The sequence below is a fragment of the Bos javanicus genome, chromosome 29 (assembly GCF_032452875.1).
Source record: "Bos javanicus breed banteng chromosome 29, ARS-OSU_banteng_1.0, whole genome shotgun sequence".
In the NCBI taxonomy this organism is placed as follows: domain Eukaryota; kingdom Metazoa; phylum Chordata; class Mammalia; order Artiodactyla; family Bovidae; genus Bos; species Bos javanicus.
In genome coordinates, this window is record NC_083896.1 from 37,897,221 (window position 1) to 37,916,140 (window position 18,920).

The 18,920-nt window shown below is 46.1% G+C and overlaps 1 protein-coding gene across 1 annotated transcript; it reads left to right on the forward strand.

The window, feature by feature from the left end:
• Positions 1–11,246: 11,246 nt before the first annotated feature.
• LOC133241700 (pregnancy-associated glycoprotein 2-like) lies at positions 11,247–17,748 on the forward strand. The gene is made up of 7 exons (XM_061407635.1): positions 11,247–11,332; positions 12,407–12,557; positions 13,399–13,516; positions 13,615–13,979; positions 15,345–15,487; positions 16,998–17,142; positions 17,227–17,748. The coding sequence occupies exons 1-7, from the start codon at positions 11,280–11,282 to the stop codon at positions 17,341–17,343; spliced, it is 1,092 nt and encodes a 363-aa protein (XP_061263619.1). The 5' UTR covers positions 11,247–11,279; the 3' UTR covers positions 17,344–17,748.
• Positions 17,749–18,920: the final 1,172 nt, after the last annotated feature.

Genomic DNA, 18,920 nt, shown 5'->3' on the forward strand with positions numbered 1-18,920 from the left:
TCCTAGAATTCTTCAATTAAAAAGGGTATTCCTTCGACTATGTGTAGTTACATGAAGTATGCTTCACAGCAACAAAAATAGCATAAATATTGATGATTATTTCCCTTTATCAATGTTCAAAATAATGAGTTGGTACCACTGTGATCTGTCACAGTGACAAATTAGATGTTGTCTATTACCATTTGGAACTACTGGATTTCTATATATTTGATGTAATGCTAAAATTGTCCCACCTTTGATCTTTTCATATGGATTCGTAAACTTTGTCTGGCCTCTTCTGGTCTTTGAAGGTCCTCAACTTTCTGGTCCTTCAAGATTCCCAGGCTTATCTTGTGCATTTCTTGGTCCAGCCCTGAAGTCAACCATTTCTTCAAAAATTTCTGCATGTTCTAGTGAGAAACAGTAATTAGAGGCCACAAGCTATGCCTCAGGATAGTCACTGTTAGCACATTGCCATTGCTTCGAGGCTTTTTAGTGGTCAGCCCGAAGAAGTACAGATATTCTGTAAAGAAAAAAAAAAGGAAAAGAATTAATGGGTACAAACTTATTTTTCCAAGTTTAAAGACTGTGGGCTTTTCACTTACACTTTTTTGTTTTATACTTAAACATCTTCTCTCTATCCACTGAAAGTCTTGCTTCAGAACAACATTAACATTAATTACTTATTTGCTTTAACCTGTAGATTAACCAAATTATTTATTTGCTTTAAACATGATACTTTCAAAATAACAGTAGAACTATCACCAGCCATAAGGTATTGGATACAGTCTCACATTTCTTTGGATTTTTGGATTTGTTTTGGAGGGAGGGCGCTTTTCTTTGTTTTTCTCTTTGCCCTTAGAACATACTCTACTCTGAACACAGAGGCAAAATCCTGCATTTAAAATCCACTTAAATAATGTTTTGTTCTGTGAAACTGTGTCACCAGTTTGATACAATTAGGTTCATTTGTCTTAGTTTATTCTCAATTTTAACAGATATATTTATCTATTTTTGATACTATATGGTTGTAAAGTCAAACTGTAAAACAAGAAAAAAATCTCACTTCTGTCTCTGTCCTGCCTCCATAAATTATGACTTGTATTGGTTTTGGTTTAGTTTTCTACTCTTTCTTATTGAAAATAGATATGCATGTGTATGTAAAAGCGACAAACTATAGGTACTTTTCTGGTCCCTCTGTTTTAAAAACTAAGCAGTGTACCCTGAAGATCTCACGCATTCCACACCTCTCTCCATCCACATTATAACCAGGTGTTGGGATGCCCTGTGCCTTAATCCACACTCCCTGGTGGATGGTCACTTCAGGTATGTTTCTGATCTTTTGCTTTTACAAACAATGTTGCAGTGAGTGGCTTGTGCATCTGGAGTTTTGTATTCTTGCCAGTGAATCTTTGGGATAATTTCCTAGTAGCAGAATTGCTGAGGTAAATCGTATTTGGGTGTGTCATTTGCTAGATGCTGTCAAATTCCTTCCGTAGTGATTGAATCATGAAAACTGAATTTTAACAATTTGTAAAAAATGAGGGTTAAGACAAATCACCCCAACTATCACTGACCTGGTGACTAACACCCTCCTGTTGTTTTATGAAAGGGACAGGCTGTGATAGATACCGGGCAGGAACACCCAGGACCAGGGAGTCCTGGAAGGAGCCATAAAACTCCAGGTCTTTATTTTGGCTGGAATAACAGTTTAACAGGTAGCCCTGTTCATCTCAGCCTGAGCTGGAGTTCTGATTGGTCTTTTTTGTCTTCTTTGATAGATAAGATGCTTCAAAATTAGTTCATTGTATATTTGGTTTGGCAGACAAAGTGTTTCAAGGCATGAACCCACTATTGGGGAATTACATCAGCTGCTCAGCAAATGGACATTAATAAACTTGTTAGTTTATATGACCCTTGTACATTTTTTTTTTTTTACAAATGGAAGAAAAATTAACATGGTTAATAGGCATTGAGCCTCTTATTCAGTCAATCAGCATGAACTGAATCCCCTCTCTGTCTCGTCTCTACACCCACCTCTTTGTTGTTATTGTTGTTTAGTTCTAAGTCATGACTGACTCTTTGAGACCCCATGGACTGTAGCTGCCAGGCTCCTCTCTCCATGGGAATTCCCAGGCAAGATTGCTGGAGTGGGTTGCTGTTTCTTCCTCCAGGGGATCTTCCTGATTCAGGGGTTGAACCCATGTCTCCTGCATCTCCTGCATTGGCAGCTGGATTCTTCACCACTGAACCACCAGGGAAATGACTCCCACTCTAGGCTAGACATAAAAACCCACACATTCTGCAGGCTGGATCAAGCACACAGTTGATGAAGGTTTAGCTTTCACTATGTTTTTTGAAAAAAGAAAATTAGCTGCTAACATTTAAAATCACAGATTTTACATAAACATTGAGATTCTGATTTCTCCTGAAAACTGGGGCAATCAGCCCACTTTCCAGCATGGCAGCCTTTGCTTGGAGCTGAGAGGCTGCCCTCCGTGATAGGGCATGTGCTGCCCAGGGCCCAGGATATCTGCCCAGCCCTTCCATTCATTTCTCTTGCCTCCTGGGCCAGGAGTTTGTGAGAATTGCCCTCCACTGCTAACTCCCTGAAGATAAGGACCACCTGTATCTTACTTGACTTCAGGGGCGGTGGCCGAGTGGAGCTACCCCACGTCCAAGGTAAGGGGTGGCGGCTGTGCTCTGCTGGAGCAGTTGTGAAGAGAGACCCCACGTCCAAGGTAAGTGAAACCCAAGTAAGATGGTAGGCACTGAGAGAGGGGATCAGAGGGCAGACAGACTGAAACTACAATCACAGACAACTAGCCAATCTGATCACATGGATCACAGCCTTGTCTGACTCAATGAAACTAAGCCATGCCATGTGGGGCCACTCAAGACAGATGGGTCATTGGAGAGGTCTGACAGAATGTGGTCCACTGGAGAAGGGAATGGCAAACCACTTAAGTATTCTTGCCTTGAGAACCCCATGAACAGTATGAAAAGGCCAAATAATAGGATACTGAAAGAGGAACTCCCCAGGTCAGTAGGTGCCCAATATGCTACTGGAGATCAGTGGAGAAATAACTCCAGAAAGAATGAAGGGATCCAGAAAGAATGAAGAGATGGAGCCAAAGCAAAAACAATATCCAGCTGTGGATGTGACTGGTGATAGAAGCAAGGTCCGATGCTGTAAAGAGCAATATTGCATAGCAACCTGGAATGTCAGGTCCATGAATCAAGGCAAATTGGAAGTGGTCAAACAGGAGATGGCAAGAGTGAACGTTGACATTCTAGGAATCAGTGAACTAAGATGGACTGGAATGGGTGAATTTTAACTCAGATGACCATTATATCTACTATTGTGAGCAGGAATCCCTTATAAGAAATGGAGTAGCCATCATAGTCAACAAAAGAGTCCAAAATGCAGTACTTGGATGCAATCTCAAAAACGACAGAATGATCTCTGTTCGGTTCCAAGGCAAACCATTCAATATCACAATAATCCAAGTCTATGCCCTGACCAGTAACACTGAAGAAGCTGAAGTTGAACAGTTCTATGAAGACCTACAAGACCTTCTAGAACTAACACACAAAAAAAATGTCCTTTTAGGGGACTGAAATGCAAAAGTAGGAAGTCAAGAAACACCTGGAATAACAGGCAAATTTGGCTTTGGTATACAGAATGAAGCAGGGCAAAGGCTAATAGAGGTCTGCAAAGAGAACACACTGGTCATAGCAAACACCCTCTTCCAACAACACAAGAGAAGACTCTACACATGGACATCACCAGATGGTCAACACCAAAATCAGATTGATTGTATTATTTGCAGCCAAAGTTGGAGAAGCTCTATACAGTCAGCAAAAACAAGTAGCTCAGATCATGAACTCCTTATTGCCAAAGTCAGACTTAAATTGAAGAAAGTGGAGAAAACCACTGGACCATTCAGGTATGACCTAAATCAAATCCCTTATGATTATACAGTGGAAGTGAGAAATAGATTTAAGGACTAGATCTGATAGACAGAGTGCCTGATGAACTATGGATGGAGGTTCATAACATTGTACAGGTGACAAGAATCAAGACCATCCCCAAGAAAAAGAAATGCAAAAAAGCAAAATGGCTGTCTGAGGAGGCCTTACAGATAGCTGTGAAAAGAAGGGAAGGGAAAAGCAAAGGAAAAAAAGAAAGATATTCCCATTTGAATGCAGTGTTCCAAAGAATAGCAAGAAGAGACAAGAAAGCCTTCCTCAGCGATCAATGCAAAGAAACAGGGGAAAAACAATAGAATGGGCAAGACTAGAGATCTCTTCAAGAAAATTAGAGATACCAAGGGGACAGTTCATGCAAAGATGGGCTCAATAAAGGACAGAAATGGTATGGACCTAACAGAAGCAGAAGATATTAAGAAGAGGTGGCAAGAATACACAGAAGAACTGTACAAAAAAGATCTTCACGACCCAGATAATCACGATGGTATGATCACTCATCTAGAGCCAGACATCCTGGAATGTGAAGTCAAGTGGGCCTTAGAAAGCATCACTACGAACAAAGCTAGTGGAGGTGATGGAATTCCAAATTCCTGAAATTTGGAATATTCCAAATCCTGAAAGATGATGCTGTGAAAGTGCTGCACTCAATATGCCAGCAAATCTGGAAAACTCAGCAGTGGCCACAGGACTGGAAAAGGTCAGTTTTCATTCCAATCCCAAAGAAAGACAATGCCAAAGAATGCTCAAACTACCACACAAGTGCACTCATCTTACATGCTAGTAACATAATGCTTAAAATTCTCCAAGCCGGGCTTCAGCAATATGTGAACCGTGAACTTCCTGATGTTCAAGCTGGTTTTAGAAAAGGCAGAGGAACCAGCGATCAAATTGCCAACATTCGCTGGATCATGGAAAAAGCAAGAGAGTTCCAGAAAAACATCTATTTCTGCTTCATTGACTCTGCCAAAGCCTTTGACTGTGTGGATCACAATAAACGGTGGAGAATTCTGAAAGAGATGGGAATACCAGACCACCTGACCTGCCTCTTGAGAAACCTATATGCAGGTTAGGAAGCAACAGTTAGAACTGGACATGGAACAACAGACTGGTTCCAAATAGGAAAAGGAGATCGTCAAGGCTGTATATTGTCACCCCGTTTATTTAACTTATATGCAGAGTACATCATGAGAAACGCTGGACTGGAAGAAACACAAGCTGGAATCAAGATCGTTGGGAGAAATATGAATAACCTCAGATATGCAGATGACACCACCCTTATGGCAGAAAGTGAAGAGGAACTCAAAAGCCTCTTGATGAAAGTGAAAGTGGAGAGTGAAAAAGTTGGCTTAAAGCTCAACATTCAGAAAACGAAGATCATGGCATCTGGTCCCATCACTTCATGGGAAATAGATGGGGAAATAGTGGAAACAGTGTCAGACTTTATTTTTTGGGGCTCCAAAATCACAGAATATGGTGACTGCAGACATGAAATTAAAAGACACTTACTCCTTGGAAGGAAAGTTATGACCAACCTAGATAGCATGTTCAAAAGCAGAGACATTACTTTGCCAACAAAGGTTCGTCTAGTCAAGGCTATGGTTTTTCCTGTGGTCATGTATGGATGTGAGAGTTGGACTGTGAAGAAGGCCCAGCACCGAAGAATTGATGCTTTTGAACTGTGGTGTTGGAGAAGACTCTTGAGAGTCCCTTGGACTGCAAGGAGATCCAATCAGTCCATTCTGAAGGAGATCAGCCCTGGGATTTCTTTGGAAGGACTGATGCTAAAGCTGAAACTCCAGTACTTTGGCTACCTCATGTGAAGAGTTGACTCATTGGAAAAGACTCTGATGCTGGGAGGGATTGGGGGCAGGAGGAGAAGGGGAAAACAGAGGATGAGATGCCTGGATGGCATCACTGACTCGATGGACGTGAGTCTGAGTGAACTCCGGGAGTTGGTGATGGACAGGAAGGCCTGGCATGCTGCGATTCATGGGGTCGTGAAGAGTCGGACACGACTGAGCGACTGAACTGAACTGAACTGAACTGGCTGATAGAAAGTGTCTTGTGTATGCCTGCATCACATTTCTTCCAATACTGAAACTATAACTGTCTAGACCTTTGACACAGACTGGCATGAAAGGTGCCCCTGATCTATGCCATCTGTGCCATCTTTGCCATCTATGCCAAAACCTGAAGTCACACATATGTCACTGGGCTGCCCCTAAAGTCTTCACTTTGCCATTTGAACTCTGTTTCTTCTAGCAATCTCCTCCCCAACTAGGAGAGCCATGCACATCTCGTGAAGTTGCTTGGAAAGCCAGGCACATCTCGTGACCTCATGAGGTGATGAATGTCTAGCATGGCCCCCAGAATTTACTTTTATCATGTTAATAGCAGTGTTTTTTTCTCCAAGTTGGAAAGAGTCTCCCCACCCTTAGAGAGTCTGTGCACTTCAGTTTGTTTTTTTGGCCAAGCCCCAAGGAAAAGATCGGAGAAGGCAATGGCAACCCATTCCAGTACTCTTGCCTGGAGAATCCCATGGATGGAGGAGCCTGGTAGGCTGCAGTCCATGGAGTTGTGAAGAGTCAGATATGACTGAGCGACTTCACTTTCACTTTTCACTTCCATGCATTGGAGAAGGAAATGGCAACCCACTCCAGTGTTGTTGCCTGAAGAATCCCAGGGACAGAGGGGCCTGGTGGGCTGCTGTCTATGGGGTCGCACAGAGTCGGACACGACTGGAGCGACTTAGCAGCAGCAAGGAAGAGACTACAATCTCTGTAAAATTCTCTGTATTCTGACAATTTTCTAAATCCACTCCCCAAAGACACTGATGGAGGTAAACATTTAATCAAGAGATATGCATTTCTTATCAGATCTTACCAGATCAGTGGCCTCAAGGGGACAATTGGGGCAGATAAGAGCATATATATCTGGGAGCTCTTGTCACCACGGCAAGCTCAGAACCTTCTGTTCTGTGAGTACTTGAACCCAGGAAAAAAGCATGACGTGGCTTGGGCTCTTCCGTCTGGTGACCCTCTCAGAGTGCGTAGTCATGTAAGTACAGGGACTGTAAGGGCATCATCTGTCTTTCTTGGATTTTTCTTGTTGTCCTCTCTTCTTCCATCTGTGAGGGTTAGAAGAGAAGGTAATCATTCCTGGCAGCCTTAAACTTCAACTTTCATTTATTGATAAGTACCTTGCCATGGGCACCTTGGGGCCCAAAGTTTTGGAACAGGCTTGCAGGGTTGCACATCTCTAGGGGTGCCAATCACATCATGACCTAAGTGAAAATGGCACTCCTTGGACTTGTTCAGTGCACAACTTGTGCAACTGTTGGTGTGGTCCTGTTGCATTTCTCCTGCGTTTGCTTCTAGATCTTCTCTCAGCTCTCTTTCCACTTCTGTGTGTATGGGTCTGTGTCTTCATCACTGTATCTCTCTCTTTTACCTCTCCATCTCTTTGGCTATCTCGGTGCATGCAAAAGTGTCCCAGTTTCTTTTTTTCTTTTTCAATTTGGACTCTCTCTTGCTTCTCTAGCCTCTTAATTTCCCCAGTTTATTCCCTGTCTCCTGGCATCCTCTCTCACCCCCTCTTCTGCTTGAGCTCAGAAGAAAGATCAGTAGTACTATTTCTCTGCTCTTTTAGCTCTAACAAGCAGTGTGCCCTCAGCCAAGTCTCCAACTCCCTGCATTTCAAATTCCTTCCCTGTTTAAAGAGGATGATAGTCCCCTTCTACCTCCCTCCCAGAGCTTCATTGAGAAAGATACAGTGGGATGACCACAGCAATGGTAATGGCTGTCATTGCTGAGACTTCCTATATACCAAGTGCATTATATCCATCATCTCCCTCAATACCCAAGACATTCTATATGAGAGACACTGATTGTTACATTCCACCTTTTTACTGACAGGAAGATGGAGACTCCAAATGGTCCTATGGCTTATCCAAGATTACACAACAGAACCAGTATTCAGACCTAGGTCTTTGCACGGCATTCTAATAATAAGATGACCCTCATTAAAATGCTTAAAAAATGCCCAGTGCCATAACAACACCAGCTATGGCAGTCCTACTATAACACATATGGCTGATTAATGCCCTGTCATTGCTTCCTTTTCCGCATGCTTGTGGAAAGAATCCCTCTAATGAAGATGAAGACCATGCAAGAAACCCTCGGGGGTAAAAAAAAAACTTTGGTGAAAAATTTCCCAGAGGAAGAAGCTTACAGCCTGTCCAAGAATTCTGCTCATGACCCAAGTGCAACTTTTCATCCCCTGAGAAACTACAAAGATGTGTGTGTTGGGAGGATGGTGCTCCACAGCGCCCCCGGGTGCTCTGGCCTTAGCACTGGGGTTCATTTGGAGGTGCCAGAGATGTTGCGGCTGCGGAACAGGGACCCCATTCCCAGAGGAGAAGGGACTCTCATCGTCAACTCTTGGTCTGTGGTGACTGGGCCAAGCAATGATCAGGTGGTAGATAAACATCGTTTTCTGTGCCAAAGATGTCATTAGTTTGAGGGAGATTGTTCTTTCTGAACTAAGTGAGCCACTCAGTTACAGGTGAAGGGTGAGCCATCTCTCATCAAAAGATAAAGTATGAATCCCCAGGCAGAGCAAGTTCAGTCTCAGCAGATCCAAGAGTGATACTGGTAAAAAGTTACTGAGTCCCTATGGCATGTGAGGCCCCCCCTCCCAAATCTAATAGTGTGGTTATTGCCAAAGGTCTAGTCTCTTCTTCAAGAATGCACAGGCCATCCTGAGAGATGGGGAGAGGGTAAATACATGTCTAAATAAAGGGCCACCTGAGTGCTGTTGATCAGACATGGTCTGAGATTAGAGTCAGTGGACTGGGGTGACCTAAGAGAAGGAGGGGCTCACGCTGGACGTAGAGGGGAGACTGGAGAGCTTCTCAGATGAAGACACCAGTCTGAGTAGAGGCTATGACGTTGGGTGCTTGGAAAGTGATTTCAGGAGACCTGGGAAATCCAGCAGGAGGCAGTACTCGAGGAATTGGGGGTGGAAAGGGGTGGGCAGGCATCCAGGTCTGCACTAACCATCCCTTCCCGGCCCCTGTAGTTAGTCTACATTGGCACCATCGCCACTGGAACGCCCCCTCAGGAGTTCAGGGTCATATTTGACACCGGGTCCTCTGACCTGTGGGTGCCCTCCATCCACTGCCACAGTCCGAGCTGCTGTGAGTACCGCCTCCCCATCCCCTGCATCCTGTGCTTGCCCTCCCACCCTGCTCTCTGTCTTTGGCACCTGAAGCACAATCATCTCTTGTGTCTGCAGTGAATCATCTCTTCAGCCCTCACAAGTCCACCACCTTCAAGCTCCTGGACAAGCCCGTTGACCTCATCTATGCCTCCAGGAGGATAAAAGGAGTCCTTGGCTAAGACATCATTCAGGTAATGTGGAAACCAGAAGCTGCTGGCCCTGGGAGCAACTGCTGCTTACAAAACAGATGCAGATTTGTAGCTATTTCAGCTACAAATTCAAAAGTGGAGACTTGGCCAGCTAAAATATAATTTTGACATTGTAACACAGACAATAGTTCTTGCAAATTGCTTAATTCTTTCTCCAGGTTTGATTTCTCTTCAGTGACTCTTAATTTGGCTTCATGAACCTTATGGGATCAGCACCGCTTATTCTTGCCCTTTCTCAATTGGAATGACCTACAAAAGCTCAGTAACTTCTAAAGTTTTGGCCAGCTTTAATTTAGAGTCCCAATTCTTACACAATCCAGTGGATATGCCCCATTCAGTAGCTACTAAGAAGTAAGGCAAATCTTCCTGTTCAGAAATAAAAGGTTGATTAAAGAGTGGCATTTTTCATGAATTGGCTCATAGGGGCAAATGATGTTTTGCTGAAAGTTTTATTTCATTTTAGGTTCAAAGAATCTGATAACACAATAAACAACTCCTTACAAAGAATTTCAATTTCTAAAGATAATTATTTGACTTAATTTCAATAAACAGTCCTTAGAGAAAAGAAATAGAAACAATAGAGAGAAGTAACAGCTTGTACGTCACCAACTTGGGCTGACAACCTGTCCAGAATTGAAGAGCCCTGAAAAGTTCCAGAAGAAGACAATGGTCCTAGGTGGTCCTTGGACATCACGGGTGGGACTACAGGTTGCAGTTTTGGGGCCCTCCGCTTATAATCCCAGGCTGCAAACTGAGATCATCATCAGTTTGCCTGTAAAAGTGCAGCTCTAGTTTGACTTTAATTTTTTACAGTGCTTTTTCTTTCACCTTTTGAATTACAAGATTTTCCAGACCCTGGGGGATAGCCAGGCCTCAAGAGGCTCAGGAAATTCCAAGACTCACTCCCTCTTCTTATCTAAGGTGCTAGTTGCCGTCACTGATAACAGTTGGTGTGCTTGCTGCAGGCATGTAGTCCAGGCCGAGTCCAGGAAAGGTCAGAACTTGATCAGAGGCCTGCTCTCCTAGTTCTGAAGCCTGAAGAAGACTGTCTCAATTTTCATTTCCCTAACACCATCACAGCTTCCCAAGTCGCAGTAGTGGTAAAGAACTCCTGCCAATGCAGGAGCCATGGTTTGATTCCTGGGTTGGGAAGGTCCTCTGGAGTAGATAATGGCAACCCACTCCAGTGTTCTTGCCTGGAGAATCCCGTGGACGGAGGAGTCTGGCAGGCTATGGTCCATGGGATTGCAAAGAGTCAGACATGAAGAGCATCACATTTCTTCCAATATTAAAACTGCCTAGAACTTCAATGCAGTTTGATGTCAGTGGTGTCTCTGGTCTGTGCCATCTGTCCCACTACCTAAAGCCAGTCATGTCAGTGCACTGTGTTGTGTTGTGCAAGTCGTTTCAGTCCTGTCCGACTCTGCCATTTGACCTCTTTTCCTCCTAGCAGTCTCCTCTCCAACTGAGGACAGCAATGCACATCTCATGAGGTGGCTAGGAAGACCCCACGAGATCACAAATGTCTAACGTGGTCCTTAACATTTACCTTTATCTCTTTATTAGCAGTGTTTTACCTACAAGTTGGGACGAGTCTCCCCACTCTTAGATTGTGCAGTTCAGTTTGGTTTTTCACCCAAGAACGAAGGAAGAGATTACAGTGGAATTTTCTGTATTATGAGAGTTTTCCAAGTCCACTCCTCACAGTCACCAATGGAGGCAAAGATTTTATCTAGAGGTTCATATTTCTCATCAGACTCATGGTGGCTTAAAGGAGAACATTGGAGCAGGTTAGCACATATATAGCTAGGTAATCTTCACTGCCAGTGCATGCTCAGAACTCAATCTGTCCTGAGCACTTCAATCGAGGACAGAAGCATGAAGTGGCTTGGACTCCTCGGGCTGGTAGCCTTCTCAGAGTGCATGGTCATGTAAGTGAGGGGACTATAAGTGACATTGTCCCTTTTCTTTTGTTTTTTTTATTCTCGTCCTCTTATTCTTCCACCTGTCAGGGTTAGAAGGGAATGTAATCACTCCCTGACAGTCTAAAGTCAACTCTCACTTGTTGATAAGTACTTTGCCACAGACTCTGTGAGGCCCTAGGCTCTCCAGGCAAACCTGTAGGATCACACAACTCCTGGGGTCCAGCCACGTCATGTCCTATATAAAACTGCATTCCTTGAAGTTGTTCAGTGCACATCCTGTGCAACTGTAGGTGTGGTGTGAAGAAACAACATTTCTCCTGTATGTGGTTCTAGGTCTCCTCTCTGGTCTCTCATTTCTGTGTGAATGTGTCTGTCTTCAACTCTATCTCCCTATTTTATCTGTCTCTTTGGATGTCTCTGTGCATGCAGAACTCTCTTAGATTTTTTCCTTTTTAAAAACATTCTTCTTGGCTTCTCTTAACCTCCTTAATGTATTCCCCATCTCCTGGCCTCCTCTCTTCTGCTTGAGCCCAGAAGAAAGATCAGTAGTACTATTTCTGTGCTCTTTTAGCTCTAACAAGCAGTGTGACCTCAGCCAAGTCTCCAACTCCCTGCATTTCAAATTCCTCCCCTGTTTAAAGAGGATGATGAAGCCTTTCTACCTCCCTCCCCGAGCTTCCTTGAGAAGGATACAGTGGGATGACCACAGCAATGATACTGGCTGCCATTGCTGAGGCTTCCTGTATCTCAGGTGCATTATATCCATCATCTCTCTTAATATCCAAGCCATTCTATGTAGGGGATGGTGTTGGTGGGGATTTTTTTTCTTCCACCTTTTTACCAACGGGGAATTTGAAACTTCAGTGGTCATATGCCTTACCCAAGATTACGCAAAGAACCTATGTTCAGACCTAGGTCTTTGCCATGGTCATTGCATGGCATCCTGATAATAAGGTGACACTCATAAAAATGCTTGGAAGATACACTGTGCCGTTCCAACGTCAGGTATGACAGTCTTTATAACACAGACAGCTGATTGCTGCCCCTTCTTTGTTTTCTTTTCCTCATGGCCGGTGAAAGAATCCCTGTTACGCAAATGAAGGCCATACGAGAAACCCTAAGGGAAAGAAATTTGCTGAGAAATTTCTCTGAGGAACACCCTTGCAGCCTGTCCCAGAATGCCACTAATGACCAAAACATAATTTATCATCCCCTGAGGAACTACAAGGATGTGAGTGTGTTGGGAGGATGGTGCTCCACAGCGCCCCCTGGTGCTCTGGCTTTGCACTGGGGTTCAAGTGGAGATGCCAGTGGGGTTGTTGGGGTTGGGGCTCCTGCAGGAGGCAGAAACACGGGGGGACAGGGACCCATTCCCAGAGGAGAAGGCAGTCTCATCCTCAACTCTTGGTCTGTGGTGACTGGGCCCAGCAATGACCAGGGGGCAGATAAACATCCATTTCTGTGCCAAAGGTGTATCATTAGTTTGAGGGAGATTGTTCTTTCTGAACTAAGTGAGCCACTCAGTTACAGGTGAAGGGTGAACCATGCCAATCAAAAGATAAAGACAGCTTCAAATCAAGTATGAATCCCTAGGCAGAGCAAGTTCAGTCTCAGCAGATCCAAGAGTGATACTGGTAAAAAGTTACTGAGTCCCTACTCAGTAAAAAGTTACTGAGGTGCCCCCCCTCCCAAATCTAATAGTGTGGTTATTGCCAAAGGTCTAGTCTCTTCTTCAAGAATGCACAGGCCATCCTGAGAAATGGGGAGAGGGTAAATACATGTCGAAATAAAGGGCCACCTGAGTGCTGTTGATCAGACATGGTCTGAGATTAGAGTCAGTGGACTGGGGTGACCTAGGAGAAAGAGGGGCTCACGCTGGACATAAAGGGGAGACTGGAGAGCTTCTCAGATGAAGACACCAGTCTGAGTAGAGGCTATGACGTTGGGTGCTTGGAAAGTGATTTCAGGAGACCTGGGAAATCCAGCAGGAGGCAGTACTCGAGGAATTGGGGGTGGAAAGGGGTGGGCAGGCATCCAGGTCTGCACTAACCATCCCTTCCCGGCCCCTGTAGTTAGTCTACATCGGCACCATCGCCATTGGATCGCCCCCTCAGGAGTTCAGGGTCATATTTGACACCGGGTCCTCTGACCTGTGGGTGCCCTCCATCCACTGCCACAGTCCGAGCTGCTGTGAGTACCCCCTCCCCATCCCCTGCATCCTGTGCTTGGCCCCCCACCCTGCTCTTTGTCTTTGGCACCTGAAGCACGATCATCTCTTGTGTCTGCAGTGACACACAGTCTCTTCAACCCTCGCACGTCCACCACCTTCAAGCTCCTGAACAACATCATCGACCTCATCTATGCCTCTGGGAGGATAAAAGGAGTCCTTGGCCAAGACATCATTCAGGTAATGTGGAAACCAGAAGCTGCTGGCCCTGGGAGCAACTGCTGCTTACAAAACAGATGCAGGAGAAGCTGGAGGTGTCTATCCTTCCGAAAGGCCCCTAATGGCTGTAGATCTGCCTGGAAGGACTCTGTCCTTGGGGAGACAATGCCCCTGCTGACATACAAACTCTTCGTGGCTAATGCAGGCAGGGGCTTGGGGTGTGGATTCACAGCTTCTTTGCCTATGAAGAGCCGAAGGTTCATTATGGTGTGAGCTGAGAGAGATGGGGGAAAAGCACCCACTTTTATATTCTCAGACTGTGCTAGGCATTTTCATGGTAATATCTTGTTTAAAGTGAAAGTGTTAATGAAGGTCCCATACTCTGGTCACCTGCTGCAAAGAGCCAACTTATTGGAAAAGACCCTGATGCTGGGAAAGATTGAGGGCAAGAGAAGGGGGTGACAGAGAATAAGAGGTTGGATGGCATCTCTGAGTCAATGGACATCAGTTTGAGTAAACTCTGGGCAGTAGTGAAGGACATGGAAGCCTTGTGTGCTGCAGTTCCTGGGGTCGCAAAGAGTCAGACACGACTTAGCCACTGAACAATAAGAAACTTGTTTAATCCTAAAACAACCCTACACAGCAGGTACTATGATTAACTCATGATATAGATGAAGGAACTCAAGTGCAGAGAACAAAGGCCTTGTCAAAGTCACACATGTGCTAAGCAGGTGAGCTGGGCTGGCTAGTCAGGACTCAGGCAGGTGTGGGGTATTTGGGGTATCTTGGGTATTTATCCCAAGATAAAACTGCTTGGGACCCTGGGGGCAGCCCAGGGCTTCAGGTATCCAGACAGGGAAAGCAGGAGGTCACAGATGTGGGAGGGGCCTGATAAATGGGTTCTCACTCTCGAGGCTCTTTGAGAGTCTAATAAAAACTATGGTGTGCCTTCCCCAAAATGTCTGAGTATTCCACACTCTCCAATCCCGCCACACACGTGTGCACGTATATCCCCAAAAGTTAGTTTTCCAGGCAGAATTTTCAGAAGAACCCTGCCAGTGACATTGTATAATGGGCTTCTGTCTTCTGGGCAGATGCAGAATCCACAATGCACTGCAATGAATTCAGTCTGTTTCTGTCCTCAGATCATAGTAATACTGAAGAGAAAACTACCCTGCTTTCTACTCATTTTGTCCACAAGGGGGAACCATTCAGTCCTGTCCTGAGTCTCGGTTGCCCCACCTGTACAGAAGGCATAAGGCCAATCTGATTCACTCAGATGGTGTTTGCGGGAGAAGTAGGTGTTGTTAAAATCCACAGCCCACACAAATGAAACCCGAATCCCTTTCCCAGCTTGGTCTAACTGTTTGAGGCCAACACGGGGTCTTTTGAGGGGATCTCTGAGCACTCAGGTTGTGGGAGGGGACCAGGCCCTCTTCAGAAGGTTGGGTGGTCAGAGCCAGGCCAGGCTTCAAACTTCTGTGGCACTGATTAGATGGTGACAGACCTGGGTCAGGTACTCAACCCCTCAGTTCCTCAATCTCCACATCTGTAAAATGGGGACCACGGTAGTGTCTCTGATGGTGGAGAAGCACAGCCCTCAGACAGTGCTGACGTTACTCTCCTCCAAAGAGCCCCTCTCTCACTTCTCTCAGCAGCTGGAGGGAAAATGGCAGTGTGCTGATGTTTGGTGGGGTGGACCACTCCTACCATACAGGAAAGCTCAACTGGGTACCAGTATCCCGAACCCACTACTGGCAGATAACCATAGGCCGGTAAGCCTCACCCACCGAGGGCCAGTCCAGCAGCGCTCCCACACGTGTGCACTGACACGCGTAGACACACACAGATTTAACACAGTTTCACACACAGACATGTCCAGCCACAAAGACACACATAGAAACACCCTCACAGGCACACATATAAATAGGCACAGGCACACAGATATACACACACGTGGCCAGACACAAGCACAGAGACACACAGGCACACACACAAAAAGACTTACACCACCCAACGGACCATAATCACCCTAGGCCTCCTGACCGGCCCTCTGGCCAGGGTCCTGAAAGGGTCCAGAGAGCCCTGTGCAGCTTGGGAAAGGCTGTACCCACCGTGCTGTGAGGCGGGCAGCATGGTTAGAGGACCTGACTGTGTGGTGAAAATAGGATCAGGGTGAATTTCACCAGCCTGAACAGGGTTGTCTTCAGATGACCAACTGTCCCGGGCTGCCCGGGATTGAGAAGGTTCTTAGAGCACAGAACTGCTAGTTTAAAAATAGGGAAAGTCCTGGACAAACAAGGAAAACTTGTTTCCATAGAGAGAAGCTACCTAGCAGTGGAGAGAGGTTGGCTGCAGTCTTGAGACCTAAGAGCATCTCTTACAAAGAGACACTCCCTCTATCTGTAGCTACCTACCTACTTTCTGGGGCACACAGTGGGGCAGGGCTTGTTTCAGAGAGAATCAGGGAGCTGGGATCCAGGAGTGGCCTGAGAACAAGGGGCAGTAATTGATGGGATTCTGTGTGATACCCTCAGACAAAAGCTTTCCTGTCCTTTGGAGCCCTCTGGGTTAGCTTGAGCATCCCCTGGCTGGGACCCTCAGTGTCTGAGCCGGATGAGGGGCTGGTGCTGGGAGACAACCTCTCCCAAAGCAGCTTGTGTCTCCCCCACCACCACTCTAAGAATCTGCGGCCCCAGGGAACCTCCATCTTCACCGTGTGGCTTGACCCATTGTTGACTGGTCAGACACCAGATATAAGTCTCTGAGTGTTCTTCATTCATTCACTCAACAAACGTACACTTGCATCCCTTGTGTGCTGGGCACTTGGGGGAGGCACTGAGGATACAACTTGCCCTCACATCTATGAGGCAGACGCACATGAAATGAGTCACACACATATTGATTATCACTTTGGTACATGATAGACACGAGGAAGAGTCTACAGAGACTGAGCAAGACAGGAGCCTGATCTAGTCTAGGGTGAAGACTTTCCTGACAAAGTGACAATTAATCAGGAACCTGGAAGATGCGGAGAAATTCGCTAGACAAAAGGGTTGAGAGTCTTCTAGGAAGGGCAACCAACAGGTGCCAAGGCCCTGAGGCCTGAAAGAGACTGGTGCATTCAAGAACTGAAAGGAAGTCAAAGTAGGGGACATGACCAGAGCAAAGGAAAACAGTGAAGGGCAAGAGCTGAAGGGCTGTTCAGGAGATGGTCAGGGAGGGGCAGTCGTGGGGGAGGCTTCAGAGTGACCGTGGTGTCCGCTTTGTCCCACTTTCTCTCAGCATCTCCATGAACGGGAAGCTAATTGCTTGTAAACGTGGCTGCCAGGCTATTATGGATACTGGGACTACATTCCTGCTTGGCCCAAGTAGACACATCGCCAAAATCCAGAGGCTTATCCGCATCAGGCCCTTTGGAAGTCTGCAGGTGAAGGGTCATGCTACAGGGTCGCTCCCAGGCTCCCCAAACAAGGATCAGCTGAGCTGACCTCTCTCCCTCTTTCTCTAACAGTACACAGTTCCATGTAACATCACCAGCACCCTGCCTCCTCTTATCTTCACCATCAAGGGCATCGACTACCCAGTGCCTGCTCAAGCCTACATTCATAAGGTGAGGGGCCAATCCTGAAGGCTAGTTCTCAAATCTGGGACTTGCAGGAACCCTTGGGCTGCTGGTGGGAAGAGGGCGCCCTCTGCAGGCCAAGTCAAACCATTGCAGATACTGCTGTGCCCCTGTGGCTGGGCCAGTGCTTCCCACGAAACCAACCACTTGAGAGTGAAGGGCAGTCTGGGACATCCATCCTCCTGAAATAAATGTGGAGACATCACTCCGTGCCGGCCTGGTGGGAGTCACAAGGAGAAGGGAACACTAAGGTCCTCAGTTTCAGTTCAACCAGAGATCTCAGATGCATGAACATGGAAAGTCAGCTCTAGCAATCCCTGAAATATACCAAGTGACAAGAAGGATGGCTGGGGACAGTCCCAGTGTGCTGTGCCACCATAGGGGTTAAGAGTTTCCCTTCCCATCTTGAAAGTGTCCAGGTTGGGATGATATATTACATGGTAATCCTAGTCCTCAGGTGCAACTTCCCCTTGCTAAGCCCCAGCACCCCCTTGGTGAGTTGGGGTACTGACCCTTCTGTGGGGAGGTGGATTATTAAGGTGAGTAAAGGCTACATAGTGACTGCTCAGCCCCAGCACGGAGTGGAGGCTTCATGTCATCTCCCTGTGGGAGTTCAGAGCAGGCTGATGGGCTCAAAGAAGGCTTTGAGGAAGAAAGCTTCAGTAATTCTAAACCCTCAGCCTCATGGAGGAACGAGGAAGCCTGCTTGGGTTAAGGCAAATCTATACTGGATTCCATGCAAATGGCACCCCCGGGGCCTGTGCAAAGGGGCACCGGGGGCAGATTAGGGGTGATGAGGGCTACAGACTCGGGGAGCATCATGGTAAGTCACCCAACCCAGCCTGTAGTGGCCAGGGAGGGTGAGGGTGTCCAAGAAGACTTCTTAGAGGACCTGAGTGAAGTCTTAAAGACAAGGGTTGGGAGGATCAGGGAGAATAAAAGGCATTCTCTGCAGAGAAAAGAGTGAGCAGAGGTCAGAAGGAAAGGAACAGCAGAATGTGAGGGAACTTTGGGCCATTATTGTTCTTTTTTTAAAATTCTTTGAAGTATTGTTCATTTACAATGTGTTAAATTCTGCTGTATAGCAAAGTGGTGGTTACAAATATACATATATGTATTTTTCGTATTTTTTCCATTATAGTTTATCATGGGATATTGAATATAGTTCCCTGTGCTATACAGCAGGACCCAATTATCCACCCTCCCTATATTAGTTTGCATTTGATAATCCCAGACGTCCAATTTTCCCCTCCCTCACCCCATAGGTCTTGGCCTTTCTTGTTCTTGGGTGAACCCCGACTCCTGCAGCTGCTAAGAAACCCACTTGATTCTTATCAAAGGAGGGATATGAATCCGAGAAGCTTCCAGCTCTCGATCTTGATTGGGGGAGGCAGGTAGGGGCTCAGACTGACTGGTGTGTATTTCCCTCTCCCCCAGAGTTCTCAGGGCCTCTGCTACAGCACCTTTCAGAATGGCAAACAGCATAAGAATGAGGCAGAGACCTGGGTCCTGGGTAACGTCTTCCTGAGGCTGTACTTCTCAGTTTATGATCGGGAAAAGTACAGGATTGGCCTGGCTCCTGC

Bases quoted from the DNA above. Each gene is read 5' to 3' on its own strand.
- LOC133241700 (XM_061407635.1), top strand. From the start codon at position 11,280: ATGAAGTGGCTTGGACTCCTCGGGCTGGTAGCCTTCTCAGAGTGCATG. The intron at 11,333-12,406 runs GTAAGTGAGGGG...GGCCGGTGAAAG, and splicing joins TTCTCAGAGTGCATGGTCAT to AATCCCTGTTACGCAAATGA. The intron at 15,488-16,997 runs GTAAGCCTCACC...ACTTTCTCTCAG, and splicing joins TGGCAGATAACCATAGGCCG to CATCTCCATGAACGGGAAGC.